This window comes from Phlebotomus argentipes, unplaced genomic scaffold (genome assembly GCF_947086385.1).
Source record: "Phlebotomus argentipes unplaced genomic scaffold, Phlebotomus argentipes genome assembly contig_2, whole genome shotgun sequence".
In the NCBI taxonomy this organism is placed as follows: domain Eukaryota; kingdom Metazoa; phylum Arthropoda; class Insecta; order Diptera; family Psychodidae; genus Phlebotomus; species Phlebotomus argentipes.
Window position 1 is genome coordinate 2894991 of NW_026776162.1, and position 19373 is coordinate 2914363.

At 42.8% G+C, this 19373-nt stretch overlaps 4 protein-coding genes across 5 annotated transcripts; 1 reads left to right on the top strand and 3 right to left on the bottom strand.

The window, feature by feature from the left end:
• Positions 1–14: 14 nt before the first annotated feature.
• LOC132265168 (tRNA-uridine aminocarboxypropyltransferase 2) lies at positions 15–1225 on the top strand. The gene is made up of 2 exons (XM_059765733.1): positions 15–231; positions 293–1225. Exons 1-2 carry the CDS (start codon positions 116–118, stop codon positions 966–968), a joined length of 792 nt encoding a protein of 263 aa, XP_059621716.1. The 5' UTR covers positions 15–115; the 3' UTR covers positions 969–1225.
• On the bottom strand, positions 975–3019 carry LOC132264882 (myogenesis-regulating glycosidase-like). Its single transcript, XM_059765215.1, has 2 exons — positions 1249–3019; positions 975–1183 (listed from the first exon to the last, which is right to left on the bottom strand). Exons 1-2 carry the CDS (start codon positions 3017–3019, stop codon positions 975–977), a joined length of 1980 nt encoding a protein of 659 aa, XP_059621198.1.
• Positions 3020–3150: 131 nt separating this feature from the next.
• LOC132265166 (synaptotagmin-11) lies at positions 3151–10747 on the bottom strand. Its single transcript, XM_059765730.1, has 4 exons — positions 10414–10747; positions 6766–7571; positions 5693–5944; positions 3151–5620 (listed from the first exon to the last, which is right to left on the bottom strand). Exons 1-4 carry the CDS (start codon positions 10469–10471, stop codon positions 5426–5428), a joined length of 1311 nt encoding a protein of 436 aa, XP_059621713.1. The 5' UTR covers positions 10472–10747; the 3' UTR covers positions 3151–5425.
• A 2468-nt stretch (positions 10748–13215) lies between these two features.
• Positions 13216–18154, bottom strand: LOC132265167 (tropomyosin-2). Of its 2 annotated transcripts, none has more exons than XM_059765731.1 (5): positions 18031–18154; positions 15826–16248; positions 15544–15763; positions 14966–15143; positions 13216–13696 (listed from the first exon to the last, which is right to left on the bottom strand). In XM_059765731.1, the coding sequence occupies exons 2-5, from the start codon at positions 16197–16199 to the stop codon at positions 13614–13616; spliced, it is 855 nt and encodes a 284-aa protein (XP_059621714.1). In that variant the 5' UTR covers positions 16200–16248; positions 18031–18154; the 3' UTR covers positions 13216–13613. The 2 variants fall into 2 exon arrangements, with proteins under 2 accessions (XP_059621714.1, XP_059621715.1); XM_059765732.1 differs by lacking the exon at positions 13216–13696 and adding an exon at positions 14667–14867.
• Positions 18155–19373: the final 1219 nt, after the last annotated feature.

A 19373-nucleotide genomic window follows, 5' to 3' on the forward strand; every position in this document is an offset into this window, starting at 1 on the left:
TCCCACATCCACGTTGCCCATAACCTCAATCTCAATCCCGAAGTGCCCTGGGAAAATTGGTGATTTTGCTGTATTTCCGTGAATTTGTGTTGAAAGTCTGGTGAAATCAGACTCAATGGCTAACAACAATGCTCCCGGAGATTGTGGGAGTCTCGAAGAGGAGGTGTGGAACGAATTAATAGGCATTCCGTCAGACGTTCCGGAGCATCGTGATGTCTGCGAGAGATGCAGGTAATTTTCCACTTCCTGAGCTGACATTTCTCCACAAATTCACTTGATTTACAACTTTCAGGCGCCCCATGACAGTCTGCTGGTGTCCCCATTTACCCACCACCCCTCTGAACCCGGAATCCCGTGTGATAATCCTGCAGCATCCGGCAGAGGAGAAGAGATGTCTGCAGACAGCCAAGATGCTCTCCCTGGGCTTGGCAAATAACAAATGCCTTGTCTTCAGGGGCAAGAAGTTTCCCTCGCCAAAGCACGAGACTCTCCTGCGGGAGATTCTGGAGGATCCGCGCTCCCTGCTGTTGTATCCCAGTAAGAGTTCAGTGCCCTTGGAGGATGTGCCCACTCAAGACGGCCCCTTTAATCTCATCCTGCTGGACGGAACGTGGTCCCAGGCGAAGGCCATCTACGCCAGCAACTCCTCCCTTCACCAGATGCGACAGGTGAAGCTAATCACGACTGGGAACAGTAATTACGTGATAAGAACTCAGCCGACTGAAGGGTGCTTGAGCACTCTGGAGGCGGCGGCGGAAGTGTTGTCGATTGTAGAGCAAGATTGCATGTACAGAGAACAACTACTGAAGCCACTCCATGCCCTCTGTGATTTTCAATTGCGCAACGGCGCCGTAACGCATCAATCGAAGGAGTTTCTCGTCAAGACCAACAAATATCCCAAATTGATTGGTCGCCGACTCCGAAAGCTGCTCAGGCAAACAGATGCCGCAGAAGAGGAGGAGAAGTAGGGGATTTTATGGTATATTTGGCATAGCCCCAATCCTGACAAAGTACGGCAAAACATCCAGAGGAGCTCTGTAGCTCGGCAGCCACCGCGGACCCTGAAAAACTGTACTGTTGTCATTGCCATCCCTCCAGATCCCGTACGGAAGGAAGATGCCACGCTCTGTAGTGTTTGGATGCAGCACAGGAGCCACAATTACGTCATCCCCCAAGAGATACTCTGAAATAAAGATAAGTAGAATCAATGATTATGTCTAATTGGAATGATTGGCATTGATTTCTCACGGTCAGAAGTCTCTTGCGCACGCCAATTTGCCGGATAGAGCCACCAGATGGGCAAGTTCACCGGATCTCCCTCGGATTTAGCCAGCTTGAAGCGATCCATAAACATTCCTAGGTAGTTGATGTGTAGCTTGAGGAATTTATGGGTCAGTTCAATTGTCTCATCGTCGAATTCCCATGGCGGCGTTGAGAAGGCCATTGAGGGTGTAAACACAGCCGCTTGCATCCACCGGATGTAGAGATCCTTGGTTAAACCGACAGGATTCACTCCCCCAATCGGAACCATCAGGAAATAGTATCCATTTAGATTTGTTTGCAAAATCTTCGGAATGAGCGCTTCCAGGCCATTCTGGATGTCCCAGCGATTCTCCAGATCCGGGATTTTCACGAGAACAGGCAAATCCTGACTACAGAATCCCGTTCGGAGGATGGTTCCTGAGCAGAACTCCGCCATGGCTCTGACAGAATCTACTGTGTATTGAATGGGATGAAGATCCGTCGAAACACCCTCAAAGTTGGGATCATTTGGGGCAGAATCGAATTCTCCACCTTCGAAGTAGAAATTATCCACTCCAATCAGTTGGAGATTTTTCAGACGCGTCATGAACCACCAAGAAGCTGCAGGGTTGGTGAAATCCACAGTGGCAGTTCTGTCAAAGTTCAAGTAACTGTTCTGGTGGGTCTTTACAAGGAAACCGCGCGAGAGAGCGTCCTGGAAGTACGGATTGCAGTCCTCGTGGATGCGCGGTGACACTGTGAGGGTCAGGAGGATTCTGTAGCGTCTTAAGTACCTTATCAATCCCTCAACGTTGAGGAATTTGATAGGATCGAATTCCAGGGCTCCATGGCAGACTTCCCAACTTCTGTCCAGAATGATGCTGGATGTGTTGAAGTCATAGTACATTAAATTATCCACATACTCTTGAACCAGCGATCTGTTGCTGTTCCGAATAATCCATTTGGGATACTGGATTATTCGGCGATCAGGGTAGTGCAGGGGTTTCCTCAGATATCTTCCGACCGCCTGTTGATGAGCTCTCTTGGCATTCGATGCCACTCCGATGGTGTAATTAAAGCTGAACATACTGCCGTAGGTGTAATAGGGATTCTGTTGCTTGGCCGCAAAGCAGAGATGATTGGGTTTGCGATTGAGGAACAGAGGAACTCTCTCGTTAAAGTACACAAACAATCCCTTTGACGTCAACCAGTATCTCTCGGAAATGTAAGAGTGGGAAGACTCCTTCGGCAAGTAAGCGTCATCTGTGAACTGCAAGCGCTGCGATGGCCAATATTGGTAGTATTTCAGGGGACCAGCGAACCAGTTTATTCCGTCTGGATTCACCAGATCAAAGCAATGCTCCACGAAGTCAACCTGCCAGACGGTCTGATTGATGTGGAAGACCGCTAAGCCGTCTTCATCGACAACGCGATTGAAGCTCACTGATCCCTCTCGACTGCGTAAAACGTACTTTCCATTGCCGTGATTTTCCACCTTCACGTCCCAGCCCAGATTGGCGCCCATCCGAACAACCTGCACGAGGGTGCGGTTCTTGTGGATGGTGTACGTGACGCCGTCCTCGGTGAGCTCAAACTCGAACTGCACATGCACTCCAGCCTTCTGGAAGTGCACTCTCAGGACATCATCGAAAGGCGTCACCCAGTGGATGATGAACACTTCAATCAGCACAAAGATCACTGTGGCTGTGATTCCAGCAGCTCCCCACTTGAAGGCAGACTTGTACTTCGATCTCTGCAGTTTCCTCTTCTTCTCCATGGTGATCCCGAGTGAACTGGTCAGACAATCACACTCCCGGAACCTTTATACCAGTGCCAATCATCGCAGATAAAATCTAAAGCGAAAATCCTTGTCTGTCCTCGAGTGGGCCGATGATAAAGACAACATGGTTCTAGTAAGTTGTCACTTTTATTTCTGTATAATCATTATAATATTAATCAATATAATTTTTTTTTCTGAAATATGCAATAATATCTTCAAATCTTTTCTACAAATTATTTCATTTCACTAATGATTCATATTTTGCAATTGAATGCCTCCATTCATCGCCTCTAAATAATACTTTTACATCATGGATGGAACAGAGGGAGAATATTTTGTCAAAGTAATGTACAAAAATTGTCTCTACTAGAAATTGTATTGATTCTCTTAAAATGATCATTGATTCCTTTTTGCCACTTAATTATGTACAACACATATACAGAAAGGGGGCTGGATCGGGGGGTGCTGGAAGGAACTGTGTGATCTGGGGATGCATTAGAAAAAATTGTGTCTCATTTTGTGCCAACACAAGTATATAACTAACCATTTAATTGCTTTCCCACTTCAGTATCACCTTCCGTGAGGGGGGAAACGCACACTCTTAATCTTTTGCTTGCTAATCACACACAAAAGAAAGGTGAGAATGCTGTTGCTACTCTTCTTTCGCTATATTACAAGATTTCTCCTCAACTTATTCACCTCGATTTCAGGGCAGGAACAAGATAGAGAATGGAATTGCTAGAGATTTTTTTGGGATATCATTTCTACCTTACGATATGAGGTAAAATGTCAGATAAATCGTTGTCTTTTCGCTTCAAAAAGAGCAATACAAGTCACCTGAATTAAATCAGTTCATAGTAATAATTTTGCTAATCTTTCAACTGGAACTACCAGAAAATCCTAACCACTCATTTGAAAACTCACATCTTCGGTGTTTATTGACGAATTGTGATAAAGTTAATAAGTAATGTTACTCACAAAACTTATTACTTTCACACACAAATTTGCCAAGTCACTGTTAGTGATGCTTTGCCATATTTCCAAAGACTTATGAAAGTTAATTTGTGGCTAACAAGCAATCCTCAAACACTAAACATCTGAGCCTTTCAAATGGTTTATTCTCTTTCACGATTGTTCTTCAAGATTTTTGAAAGTTTTTCTCTCCTTGGTCTGTGCCCTAAATTCGAGGGGATTTTATTTTCTCAGGAAATATGTCCTCCTATCCTACTGTCCTACTTCAAGGAAGTGTACCCCACAAAAATATACCGTCTCTTTGTTCTCCTGGCTCTTCACCATGATATTGAATATTATCAGAATTGTACAATATTTATATATTCAGCTCTGGCATTTATTGTAAAAACTATTCAATTAAAAGCATTTTCATTTATATACTGTATTGTTGTGCTTAGATGTCTTTTATGCTCTTCCTTATATTTTTTTCTCTGATTTTTGCTTTAAGCATACTTTCTAAAGGTATCCTTATTTGACTTCTCTAAGTTTCAGGCTCAGCGGGAAAAATATTCAGGGACAGGGAATAAATGCGCTTTTGTGTGTAAATGTGGAAATTGCGGATTTTTTTTTCATTTCATTGTGCTTGTCAAGTTTGATAATTTCAATAATGCGATCTGTGTGATTATTAGAGATAAATTTGTCTCTGGAAATAACTTTCACATACAATTAATGGGTGTCTCGTGTGAGACTAATTTTACACACTTCCCTTCTCCTCTTAAGATGTCATCTTAGAAACTATACATAAGGTGATGCTAGCGTTGTCAAGAATTGAAATTCGTCCCACAGAGTCAATGTAGGAAGAATGACCATTTTCAGTATTTTCCGCCTATCTTGCGCTGACCCACTTTCGAAGTTTTCTAATGAACTCTTATACCAACTATTATGTCAAACTTTTGCATTGCCTTTTCTGTCGATAAAAATGAAATTTTCTTGCTTTTCATCCTCTTTTTCTTCTTTTTTTTTGTACAAATATTTGACACAGAGAAGCAAATTTAAATAATTAGTATTTTCTTGGTATATCTGTAGTATATTTCACTTTTTCAAAGAGATTATTTATCCTTTATTTACCCTTTATCTTCGATAGTGATATATTCTGTAGACAAAAACCTGTATATATTGAGAAGCTTCAGTTAATTTCTTTCATTAATTACTATAGTATATCTCATCTCTTGCGCAATTTCTCCCACGTCTGCAAGTGTTTTGCTTTCTCTCTCTCTACTATTTAGTATATATGTCTTTGGTTTCACTCCACTACGCATCTCTGCCTCGTCACTCTTCTTTTTCATTTTGCTTCCACTCGAAAAAGGGGAGGAGGAATTATTGATTTCGATGGCCAAAAAAGAATAAGTGGGTGGTGTTGCTCCTTCCATTTACCTTTTGGCTGTTTCTCATTTACTCAACTAATTTGTGCCATTCGGCAATTTGTCGTCTCGGTGAATTACAGACCTCATTCCAGTGGTTCAGAGTCGTGCCCGTGCACCGAGGACCGCCCAAGTCCAGCCGCCCGATCACCTCGTTCTTCGTCACTCGGTCCCAGTCGAGGAGCATCAGCTCCAGCGCGACCCCATCCAGCGTGGCTCCAGCTCCCTGCGACAGGTTTAATGGCCGTGATTAAATATTTAGCATGCGGCATCACGTTGGCAGAAGAGCGGCACTCACCTCAGTTGTTGGGATGTCGAATGCAAAGCTCTCGTTGAAGACGGGACTCAGTGTCCTCTTCTTCACGTGTGTCTTCTTCTTGGCAATTCTCTGGCCGTTGTACAGAAGGTATATCTTCACGTAGGGGTCAGCCAAGCCGGTCACGTCCATGCGGGGCAGATTGCGCGCCTTCAGCAGAACAACTGTGAGCCTGGCAGCTGCTGGTTGCCAGCACAGTGAAATGAGAAGCTCGCCACGTCCCTGAGCACGGATCTGGGAATTGCGACAGTATGTAATGCCGTGAGTGTCTTTTATTTCAATTATTACTCTCCAGGGGCTCATCAGTAAATTAACATTAATATTCTGCCGCAAAAAGCCCACTTTTACTGGACTATAAATAAAGTTTAACTTCGTTTTTGGAATTATTGCATTGATTTCACGCTCAAATAAATAGTTGTTTAAGGAAAAAAAATCTGTGAAAAGGATAAAACATGACTCTGGGAGAGACGTCGAAATGGGTGGAGTTTAAACAATAAATGGAGGATTAAAAAAATACAATATTGTTTTGAAATCATTGCATTTTTTGTCATATTTAATTGTTAAAAGCGTTAAAAGCCACAAATATTGGTGATATTCAGACGCAAATATCCTATTTGTTTGCCAATTGTGATGAGGCGGAGTGCAAATTTGCTTTTACTGAAAATCGAATTTTATACGTATTTGTTTGGTATTTTTGTTCAAAAATTCATTAAGAATCTATGTTTATATTTCCGAGAAGTGATACAGCCTACACGCGTATCTGTAGTTTTAATTACGCTCCATTCAAAATACACAAAACGCGTTTTGATAGCTTATTTCATTTATGGTTTGGGTTTTCAATGGCTTAATGGAAATTACTATTCACCGCACAAATCGAATTACTCGATGAAGGCATCAGAGATGCTCATTAATGCTGGGAAACTAACGTGTAATCGTGTGATTAGTTTGGTATTTTGAGCGGGATAAATCAATATTGGGGCGAAATAGTAACAATATGGAATATTTCTCGTCGGCATTATGAGAGTGCAAATGAATATTCATGTGTGCGAGCTCACCTTGAGACTCCTGGGCTGTATCTCTTTGCTGAATGCCATCTGCTGATTCTCGATCTGGGAGAGTTCCATGCTGGACATGGGGCAGATGACCTCGCCGATCACGTCATCGCGGGAGTAGCGATCGAAGCTGAGGACGACAAAGTGGAGGGACATGGAGCCCAGTTCGGCCAGAGTGAGTCCGTAGAAGGTGAAGTCCTCATCGTAGACGGGATTTCTGGTGTTCCTCACCACGCGAGTCTTCACCTTGTGCTGCTTCTCGGGAAGCAGCTGCAGTTTCACGTACGGATCGGTGTTGCCGGTGTTCTTGGCGCCGCTCAAGTCTCCATTGCTCACAGTGCCGCCCTTGCCAGGAAGACCGCGGCAGCGCACAACGGACACCACGAGAGCTCCTTTGTCGACGAGGAAGCGCAGCTTGAAGACCAATGTTCCCAGTCGTCCGTACTCTCCGCAGTCGCCCTGGTCCACGGGGCTCTCGGGCTCGGGGGCGCGTGTCTCGTGGGCCACCATGCGCGGCAGAGGTCCAGTCTCGCTCTCTTCGGCGTAGCGTACTTGCGTGGGGGCCTCGGGCGGCGATTGCAGCGAGCCGGGAGGTGGTTTGTTGCCCGTCGGCGATGGGGACTTCTTGAGGTAGTGCGGCGGGGCGCCGCTGGGCGAGCGCACAGCCGTGGGGCGCCGCGGTGGCTGGAAGGGAAGGCTGGCATCGTGGCCGTTAGTCTTCCTGTTGCGCTGCCGGATGCGACGGGCGCAGTAGCATGTCAGCACGGCCAGAACCACGGCGGCGGTCAGACCCGCAGCGACCGGCACCACTGCAATGAGAGTGAGTCAGACTATGAGTCAGCGGGGTGGCCAAAGAAGCGGGCACGAGAATGCACTCGGATCAATACCCGTGGTCGCATGAGTTTGTTTGCTCCACTTAGAAACACCCCCGCAATTGACGTGAGATTCCTTCCGTATTGATGTGTGCCGACAATGGTTTATCAGACTAACTTTGTGCCCTCATGTGATGACTTCAATAGAGTTATTTCAAACTCCAGAGAAACATTGCATATTACATTACAACAGATCCTGTTCGATTTCTCAGGTCTTAATGAATTGTGTTGGTGATGTAATAATAAAACAAAGGTGAAAGCATAATAAAAGGCTTTCACTGGGATTTAATTTCAGGGCGTTTTGATTAACACAAAACTAATTATTCTCAAATTGCCACAACTCGAAAATGTTGACTAGATATGATATGATTTGTTTTTATTGAATATTCTCTTTCTGCTACATATTATGTAAGATACAACAACAACTTTAATTACTGTTAAAGACAGACAACGCATTCGAAACAATATTAATTCAATTACGTCAGTGCATTCAAAGTTTTGCTCTTTTCTCGTGACAATATTCTCTAATTGTTCTATTGCAAGTCAAATTGCATCGAAGAGATTTGACAAAACTAAACATTCTGTGCTGAAAGTGTTAAATTGACTTCCAGAAAAATCCACTTTGTCGTCAGTATTCGCTGAGAGTGATCAAATAAATGGAGAAATCTATTAGATATTTGCAGTGCAACTTTTCTGAAATTACGTGTCCTGAAAGTTTGCAGATATCCAACAGTCGTTGCTCTGAATTAAATAAAAGTGGTTGTGTGCAAAGTTTTCGTGCAATAACTTGTGTATAAATGCTGAGCTCTTTTTACTTTTTGGAGCATGAATTCATGTCATGAGATGGTACTTTTATTAGTTGTGTGTAGAGACGCCTGGTGAATATCAATGGAGGCGCCTAGTGTTCTCCTTTTGTGCGATACTTAGCCAAAATAACGAGCACGTCTATTCGTCAATTAATATTTATAAATGCTTTTATGGACAGGGAACGTGTTTAAGAGCGAAACTAAATTCCGTTGTAAATTGTCCTGTCGTGCTACCGGAAGCACAAGAACAATGAAAAGAGTGGGAAGAACGGAAAAGGTCAAATCAATTAGAGAAGCGATACTTTTCACTGATATAATATATAAACATTTTCATTGGAATAGCTAAGCTACATAGCATTTGCCATTTCGGATGGGTTGGAAAAGGCACAAAAGATTGCATCAAATCAAAAAATCATTTGGAGATTTCGTATGTAATATTTGTGCTCTATTTCGGTCACAATTGACGAAATGGAAATCACAATTGCGATATCCTTCCTAAAAATATTCCCCAAGTGAAATTTGAGTGTGCACGAAAAGCGACTGGGACAAAATGTGGAGATACTATATTGGACCTTCCGGCAACGACAATAAAATCGATACAATTTCACCGAAAAATGTGTAGGAATTGCCGAGATGGGAAATGTTGGAAATTTTATCCAAATGGACCACAAAAAGGTCTTTTGCGCAATCAAATTTCCAGGGAATGAAGGTGGAATAATAGAACTTTCAGGGGTGAACAACTGTAGAATCCTTTATTCAAAACATCCAACTCCATCTCGTTGGGCAATAAAGTTCTGCAATTGAATAGAAATTGAGAGGACACAATCCCATTTTTCTTTCACAAAACCCTCATTAAATCCCGCGATTTCTATCTAAATAAATAAAGTGATCTCATGAGTCGCAGTTACTTGCCCCCGGGGGTGAAAAATATGCGTGTTTTCTCCTTCATTTTCTCCACTTCGCTATCAAGACCAAGAAATGTCTGTCGCCTCGATTTTATCGCAAAGGTCATCTTTTATGTCTTCTCCGTGAAAAGTTGTGCACAGGAGAAGTTTTATTCCGCCTCTTCCACCATCTTTACCACCCCTCGGATCCCATCTTGTGTGGGAAATTGTTGTTGCAATCTCCACTATTTACATTTACACACTTTAATCCCCAGCCCTGAAGGCTGGCTCGGAACATAATTCGGCGAGGTGTCGTGTTAATTTATGTCTTCACATTCGATTTACTAGCAAAATATGTGACGTAAAAGCCATGGAAAGGGAGAACTTTCTTTCTCGCTAACGACGTGGGGGTGAGCGACGAATGAAAAATTAACCATTCTCTCACGTCAGTTAGGTGTCCACTTAAATCCTGGCATAATCATGTCGCGTCATCTCAACGCAAAATCCTGGAAAATTGTGTCCTCTGCATCCGCCCACAGTGACCGGAGCAAAAATAGACTTGACCGGGCCACTATTGAGCATTGAGGATTGCTTTTTCTCCTCTACTGGACACTCTTGTCGGCCAGAGATAATTCCCAGATTAGATTCTGAGTGCCCTTAGCCATCTCCAGTGTCCATTGACCCTTTCGCACCTTCGCCCCCTCAATGGTCATCCATGAAAATTCATTCATGGGGCTTTTCTCTCTTGTCTCATGCGAGAAGATTAGATTTTCTTCGTGTCGTCTCGAGAAAAAAGTACAGCTTGAGAAAATTGTCTCTGTGTCAGAGGGAGGGAGCAAAGAGGGTGACGGGAGTGATTGTGAATTATGTGACTGTATGAAAATGGCAAAATGATGATTTGGTGGAAATGGAATTGAAATTTTGTGTGACTCGGTGAAAATTTGCTTCAATGGGAGGGTGTATGCTTTTCTTTGCCCACCCACACAGGACGAAAATTCCCTCGGCATCCCAGCTTTTGGGAATTACCCTCCCACAAGCGGAAAAAGTCTTTCGTGAGCCCCAGAATCTAAATGAAATAAGGCGAATTACTTGATTCCAGTGGTGTCAGCTTCACCCCGGGATTGGGGTCGAAAAGAAGGTTCGGCATTATCCTGTGTCGCAGTGGCTTTTACAACAGTCCTTTCTCACCACTTAAATTTCACCCTTCGCCTCCAGTTCCATATGAGATGAAAAACACTTATTTTCGCACTCAAAGACACTCTCCTCGCGCAACACCATGAATCTCTGGCGAATAGCTTGTCCAGGGACTTCGGGGCTCGAGGAGTGAGTCACTCTTCAGCACAGGAGAGTCCTTCTCCCCCAGAACAGGGAGCCACAGAAAATGGGAGAAATGTCCGCACAGCGAAGTGACACAAGTGAAATTTGCTGCGAAACTGGATGACTGTGGCGGAGAAAGCAGCAGCAAAAGTGGCGACGAAGACGTCGTTAGACGTCGCGAAGAAAAATCAATACACTGGCGACGGCGCTCTCCTGACCATCCGAAACATCCACACACAAGTCCACTGAATGAGTGGAATACAGCGAAGTGGAGGGCGAAATGGACCAAGTGAGAGGTTTGTGAAGTATAAATTTAATCCCCATGCAGTGTTTGCAAGCACAGTGCATCTATCATTCATGATGCACAAAACCATATTTCGCCTCAAACAATGCTTTCATGTTTAATCCAGCGACTTTTATGCAGTCACTGGAAGATGAATAGAAAATTTGACCAATTTGCCTATAAAATACAGAGAATACAATAAATCAATGGAAAAATTCTCCAACTAATTTCAGCCTAAGCAAAATAATCACACATTTAGTCTTCCTTCCCCTACGTGCAGTAAGCCGCTTGGGTGGGCTAAAATTCGACAATGTAAATCAATTTTCCTGCTTTTCCGGCCTCACCGTCACCCAAATGAGTGGCGATAGGCGCGAAAATGCTCGAGCACACTGGAAAATACTTTGAGCCGTCGCGACGACCCTCCTTAGGCCTTGACAGCACGGAAATCTCTCCCCCAGGAAATGTCCCTTTCGGGTAGGCATTAATGTTTCAATGGAAGTACGCATTCTCGCGGGGAAATTTTATTTGTTCGCCTCGATATCCTCGAAGCCGGTTAAAAATGCATTCGATACGGTGGAATAATTGATGTTTCGAGAATTGGGCGAATCCACCAATCGATGCGCAGCAGGATGTCAGAATCAATATGATTCACTTCCCACACGGAATTTTACACGCGAATTTGTCCACCCAAACAGCTCAAAGAGTGCACAAAGGGCGAAGCGTTGCACTTTCAGAGGTGAGTGACTTGATTTTCCGCTGAATTCGCCAAGTCATTGTTTGGCTGCTAATTAAGCTGTAAATGTCCGGCCATATCGCATTAATTAAGGTCTCTCGGCCCTTCTGGGACACACATAGAGTTATATAAATCAATAAAAACTCTCTGGAGAGTGGAGATTCATTTTCCACGAAATACCCTGTCGAGGGAGTAGACGAAATTATTCATATTTTTGCTGCTCGACTTGATGACCCTTAAAGGAGTGTAATTTTTGTAATATTTCGTACAGAACCAGTTCTTAATGAGTATAATATTAAGTAGGTACATTAAATGTAATCCACATACATAGTTTCTTCATTAAAGTGTTCAGAAATCGATGCTCAATATAAGAATCTTATTTATCTTTTATTATCTTTATTAATCTTTTATTTATAAGAATCTTTAGCTTCTTTGACTACCTTTCATAATTAATTCATCTAAATATACGCTGAATTTTTGTCTCTGAGACTTATCTCCCCTATTGATTATCGAGATAATAACCAACAGGTTTTCAATTAAAATTACCCACAATGAACTATACATTAACCACAAATTATGTTCGCAGTCGGTAAATGAGGTAAAAGAGATTAAAAGAAGATACAGGAGCTGAATATCGGCCATAATACTTATCAAATTAAAGGGAAGAGATAAAAGGTATTCATTCGAAAAAGGTCTAGTGAGTTATTTTAGGAAAACGAGGCAACTCATTTATTTATTTTCCAGCAAAAAAGACAGAGGGTTGTTGAATGAGACTTAAAACATATAAATTTAAATATATAGAGAACTGCTGTATTAAATATAACATCTCTTGCTTAGTTTTCCTACCTTTCTATCCAAGTAGTCCCGAAAAAACACCACAGTAAATCGATAAAAAGACCCCAAAAACAGGCAAAGACTAATTAAAAATCTTGCTACAAAGTTTCATAAAAGTTCTTCCTCGTGCCAAAAGTCATTGATTTTGAATGTAACATCTGTGCTTTAAGTGGAAATCTTTATCAATGGTACTCGATATAAAATTAATGAACATTTATCATGCCCACGCGCTTCGCCATGGAGATGTTCTCCAAACAGTCTTTGAAGCAATTGCTGCCGGTGAAATTGCGTGGGTTTCGAATGTTATTTTGCAAGAGAGATGCTTCAGTGGAACGTAGGAAAAGGTTGAGTGTGAGAGGAACATTTTGCTGTACAAAGTTTTTCCGGCCCTTCCATCATCTCCCATTCATATTTCATTGAAAAAGCTCTCCACAGTGGCATAGACATAAATACTCCGGGAAAAGTCGATTGACAGTGAATATTTATGGGGTGTGAGGCAGTGGAAATTGTGATGCTTGAAAAACCAAATCACGTGCACGAAGCTTTAATGAAATATACATAAAATATGCCAAAAAGGGAGCGAAAGCTCTCCAAAAAACTTTCAACACAACAATGGAAGAGGGTTCCAAATAAAGAAAAAAGTTCATCTCACGCGTTGCATAATCTCGTTCGTTTTTCGGTTTTCTTTTTTAGTATATAATAGTATTTATTAAAAAGACAAGAAAAGTTTTCATTATATTTTTTTAAAGAGGCTCTCTTTCCATTTACAATATATTCATGTTTCTTCATTTATATATTAGGTTTTTTATCCCTTTATTTCGTTACAAATATAACATTTTTTCATTTTTTTTTTAATTTGCCTTCTCATATGTTTCATTGTGATCTTCATTTGTCATGTGATTGATTGGTATTATGCAAGAGTGTTCAATAATGACGAAAAGCAAATAAAAATTTAATTTTTTCTTCAACATTTACATTGATTTTTTTATCGGATCTTTCTGTTCTCCTCTCACGAGTATGAACGAAGGACGTGACATCCTAACATCCACCTCCATGTTTTCCAGCGTGACTGAGAGTATTGAATTGACGGCGGTTTATTAAATATAACATTTGACATTACATTTAATAGCCAGCCAATTCTGCAAAGGTGGAGTCCATTTCGTCGGCAAGACTCTTGTATCTGTCCTTGTTGATGCCCAATTCGTCTGAAATGTTGAAAAATTCATTAGCATTTCGCACTGGAGAGGGAAATTTGTGTGGGAAAAACGATAAATAAGTGGAAATTGCACAAGAACAAGGTACTCTAGAAGTGGGTGTACGTTGGAGAATTTCATCTCCGCACGAATGAAAGTTCGAATAAATGGCTATTGTACACCACCCCTTAATGATACCTTCTCCTTGGGCGAAAGACCACCTTCTGGGCAGATCTTTTTTATCCGACAAGAAGACCATTAATAATCCTGAAATGAGGCATCACATGGGATCATTACTGGCACGTGGGGCATCGAAAAAAATCTCTCATTGATTTTTCTCTATCGCTAATATTGGAGGTGGGCGTAATTGATACAGAGTTTAACAGAGAAGGAAGCAGAAGGAAGAGAACGGAAACCAAGAGGGGTTAATTATAAGCATTTAGCAGAAATACCTTTTTACATAGATAGCCGTCTCCATTTCCCAGATTAGTATAATTTGCGTTGAAATATTTTACACAGAGTATTTTTTGTACGCAGCTCTTAATTATGTTATTATCTTTATATCAGTTGTTACAAAAGAGAGAGAGATAGAGAGAGAGAAGGAGGATGATTAGTGTGGGGGATGGGTGGTTAAATGGCACTTCGGGGACATGAGAGAGGGTGAAAATTATTCGGAAGAATGCGGGTTAGCGACGTGTGGTAATATGTTAATTGTTCTGTCATAGTTGAGCGACAGTGTTTTCGGGGGAGCCACGAAAAGAAGAAAGAAGAGTGCGAGCATGAGTTTCATGTCATCTTAATTGGTTGCTGAACAACAAATGTGCAATGCAAGAGGAATTAAATGGCAGCTGTTTGGCTCGATGTCAACAAGGAAGGGACTCATCAAAGTGGTCAATAGTTGAGTTACTTGGTTGCATAATGTAATCGAGTGTGATTATGGCGCGAAGGAGGTCAAATATCAACAATGATTTTCTCTGCAAGTGTCTCAGTGGGAGGATATCATCTGCACAGTGGGAGAGCGAAAGTGTGAAAGGGGGAAGTGTGGAAATGTCTCGATAAAAAGATTTTTCTCTTGGCATGAATGAATTGGACAGTGATCTCTAATATCCTGTGAGTTCGGCAAAAGTTGAGTCCAAATCGTCGCAGATCGCTTTGTATTTTTCTTTTTCATGGAAGAGATTGTCTGTAAAAAGCGTATAGCAAAGCAGAAACATAGTAATTCACGTCTCAATTTATCATCTCCTGATCCCACTACTCGCGCCTCATCACCCAACCACTCACCTTCTAGTCTGTCCACCTCCTTCTGGAGCCTCTTCACCTGCTTCTCGGCCTGTTCGGCGCGGTTCTCGGCCTCCTTTAGCTTCACGGTGAGGGTCTTCATCTCACGCTTGAACTCCTCCACTCTCTGGTTGGCCTTCTCCTCGGACACTTCCAGAGATTTCAGAGAGTTGCCGACAACCTAAGGAGTGGGTGAGAAATGAAAAATAACTTTTTGCCGCACACGCCATTGCTTCAGCACCAACAGCAATCCCCACTGCCAAGAAGAGTTGGGAACTTTAAATAAATTGTTGTGGCAACATAATGGAAGCCAAGGAAACAATGAAAAGGATTTGGAGCTGTAATTCGCCCCACATTTCGCATTTGATAAGCTTTAATTACACTGAATTCTTGGTATTTCCTGCATTAGGGTAGAGTTACTTCTCAAAACTGTATATGTTGTATTTACTCGTGAGATAAGACTCTATCACAAGCATTAAGTTGGGCCACAAATTCTCACCCACGCCCACAAAGATGAATGCGTGTATAGAAAGGAAATTTCCGTCTCCTGAGAGACATTAAACATGTCAACTTCCGCTCACCTTCAACTCCTCCTCCAACTCCATGATCTTGGACTCGCCGGACTTGACGCGATCCTCAGCCACTTCGAGTTCATCTTCAACGAAGGCCAACTTGCGGGACACCTCATCGGACTTTCCGTCGGCGTCCTCAGCGAGGAGACGGGCCTCTTTGAGTTGGTTGGTGAGCTGATCCATACGCTCCTCATCCTGCTGGGATCGGTTTTCCAACACCTTGCACATACTGCAATACACAAATTATCAGCCATTGCACGCGTAAAACTGGCGTGTAGATTGCGATCTTACCGATTGTTTTCGTCAGCTGATTGAGTGGCCTCAAGCAATTTCTGGGTGGCACTGCCGGAACGCTCCTCGGACTTCTCCAGATCCTCCTCAATCTGCTGGACTTTGCGATTGAGAGCGGCCACCTCGGACTCTGTGGCGGTGAGTGTCTTCTCCTTCTCCTCGAGATCCGTGTTGGCGGTTTCGAGCTGGTTCTTGGCCGTGGACAGATCATTCTCCACCTGGACGAGCTTCTTGCCCAAATCGCGCACCTCCTCATTGACTTTGTCGGCGCGCATATTGGCATCCTTGGCCTGTCCCTCGCATGTATCGGCCTTGTCCATCGCATTGTCCTTCTCAAGCTTCATCGCTTGCATTTTCTTCTTGATCGCGTCCATGGTGGCGGCTTTTGTGGCTTCCTCTTCACTGACTAGACAAAAGTATCAACTGCAAGAGAAATATTCCCTGTATATTGTGTAGTGGAATGTGCAAAAAAGGTGGAGTGCTGGGAGCTTTTGCGAGAATGTGGATGGATAAACATTTGATGTGAAATCTCTCGGGTATATTTTTAGCTGTCTCCTCACGCAAACAAATCACTCTCCCATTTCATTCAGCATTTCACTCACACTCTCGCTCATTTTCCTCGCCCAACGGGGGACAGTTTCGTTGGCCTGAGGGCCGGGGAAATTTTGCAATTAACAGCAGGAAATCCACATTATTGAAAACGCCACTCTTGTCATATTGCTCATATTCTTCAATTTCCTCTCTTCAATACTACAATTAAATTTTCATTCATGCCCAGACACAGGGAATGTGTACAAAGATGGTGCGAGGGGAGAGCCACCCACTCGGGAAATGTTTTCTCGCTCTCACGTATTTTTAGAGGTGATCGCACGGAAAAGTCTACAGCTGTTGCAAACAAGAGGAAAAATTTAATTTGAAGAGAAATCCTCAGAAAATCTGTTATTGACTCATTCAATTTTTTTAGTGTGCTGAATACAAGGATTTCCAAGGATGGAAAACTCAATTATCTGTGTAACTAGAGCACAGGCGAAGAAAATAAGCGAAAGCCACGCCCACTCACGTGCCACGCCTACTTTTCTAGTCTGAATCTCTATTAATCCGAACTTCAATTGGAGTTTCGAATTTCAGATTTTAGGAATAGAGCTTTAATGAGAAATATTGACTGGTAAGCCGGAAATCTCAACTTCAGAGAGCACCTCTTCTTAATACATTGGCTCTTTGTCTCGAATTTCCCATGAGTTTTTCATGCAGAATGTGAAAAGGATTGCCTTTACACGTGAATTTGGAATTGATGGCAAAATTCTGCAGCGTCGCCCCCTCAATTCCACCTTCACGTGATGCATTGGCTCATGCAAGGAAGTACACACATGCCATCCGCGAGTGCGATATGTGTGCACCACCCACTGCGGACGTCAATGGACAGTCCTCGCAAGGGGCAGAGGCGTGTGTGTGTGCGGTGTACTTGGTCGAGGGGGAAAGAAGAAACTATACATCTCTCGCGCGATCATGGCGAGATGTTGGGTGCCAAAAATAGACCAGCAAAAAAGCAAGAGCGTGCGCATCTCACAAATTGCTAAAGTTACAAGAGCCAAAAGTAGTAGTGTTGGATTTGCACAACACACGGAATTTATTTTTAAATCTTCATACATATTTTATAATAAGGCGATCTCCGCCAAAAAGAAATTCCTTCACGGCACACAGGGAGTCGTGAGATGGTGGCGAAAACTCGTGAAATGAATCACACAGACTTTTTTTTTCTTACAGTCTTCTGCGGGATAAATTTATCGCCCTACTTTCACGCACGTCAATTGGAGTGATCCTCCAGAGATGCCACTTCTGATCTGTGGGCGGAGGATCACTGTATTTTTAGCGAGAAATTACAAGATGTGTCAGGGAAATCGATATAGAGATTTGAGTTGGGAAATATGTGCGATGGAGAACTATTTTGGTGTTGGAAAGTTGGCAGCTCTCTCGTGAGGAATTCCACCCGAAAATCACGCACACAGATTTAATCCTCCCTTTCTGAAGATCACACAATTTTCACCACAATTTCACTCCACCAGTCACTTGTGCTGGAGAACCATTCAAACAGCGAGACAGAGTCAAGCCCCAGTGGAAAATTCCAATGGAGAAAGAGTGGTCACCAACTTGAGCAGAGATTTGGTGGGCAGGAGTTTTGGGATGTGCCAGAACCAACTAACTAACCTGAGCGCCCTGAATCACTCCTCGCGTTGGCAAATACGCGAAAGCACTGATGGCCCGATTCTCGCGCTGCCCCTCACTCCCACTTTCGTGCACGCCAAACACGCACATCGGCCCATCTTCGGGCCCCTGAATCCTCAGCGCACTTCCCCAGCCGCCGAACGCGCTCTCCTCCGCGGCCACGCATGCGTGAGCCGCTTCCCCGCCCGATCGCCGCTCACGAGGGCGCCGACGCGTGCAGCGTTCACCTTGTTTAGTGAGAAAATAGGCCGCAGACTCATGCCCCAAGGAATCCACGCTTCGGCTCTCACTCTCTCTCGGCCATTAGGCTCACGAGAACGATCATTCAGCAGTAAACTTGGTCCGCTTTTCGTCCCATTTCTCTCTCAATGACACCGTGAATTTCCTTGAAATTCAATATATATTTCTGGGTGGAGATTTTTCAACGAAAACTTCCCAAACTATTTATAGGCCCCGCACATCTCGCGCCACCCTCGGGAAATGCTGGGAAAATGCCACGATTTTTGCACAAGTCAAAGCCACCAGGCGTCTCCATGCCACCAGGCGGCTCCACTGCGCGATCTCAAATTACGGAGCGCAACTCGAGAGTGCAAAATGACCCAGGATGGATCGCCAGAGGAATTTCAGTGCTCGCCAACAATTTGTGTGATCTCTCGCCGTGAGGATCACTCAGTGATCGCGATGAAGGACGCGTGGGTGTAACACAGAATTATCGCAACTTTTCACATCGTTGTGCGACTATGAAGAAGAGAGTGAAAATGAGCGGAAATTTATGAGGTGTTTTGCATGAACTGAAAACTTTTATGAGAGAATTTGCATGAAAATATGAGATTTAGAGCATTTGGAATGCAACACGAAATGACAGGGGAAAAGTTTTGCAACAGTTTAAATAACACAATATTGCTGCTTCACTACATAATATCTAAATATTTTATTAAAAGATTGTAAAGTTTTTTTTTCTCGTACCCTAAAATAACTACACAAATATAGTGACGTAGAATTCCATTCGTTGATGAGTGCCAAAACTTCTGGTCAATTTTTCTTTTTTGCTTACTGTTTTTATTTATACACGAAATCGCACTCAACGCTGATATATTATTTAAATACCAATAAAATATGTATTGGTTTTTCGAAAACACTTTATTTTGGTACTCAAAATCGAAGAGCAGGCATAAATTCTATATATATATTCACAGTGAAATACTGAAGAAACCCATAAGACAAATAAACGAAAAGAAAGTAAACTCAAGAATTGAATTGAATAATTGAAAATTGTACGAATAAGGATATATTGGAAATGACCAAATGAATGCAAAATACTTTTA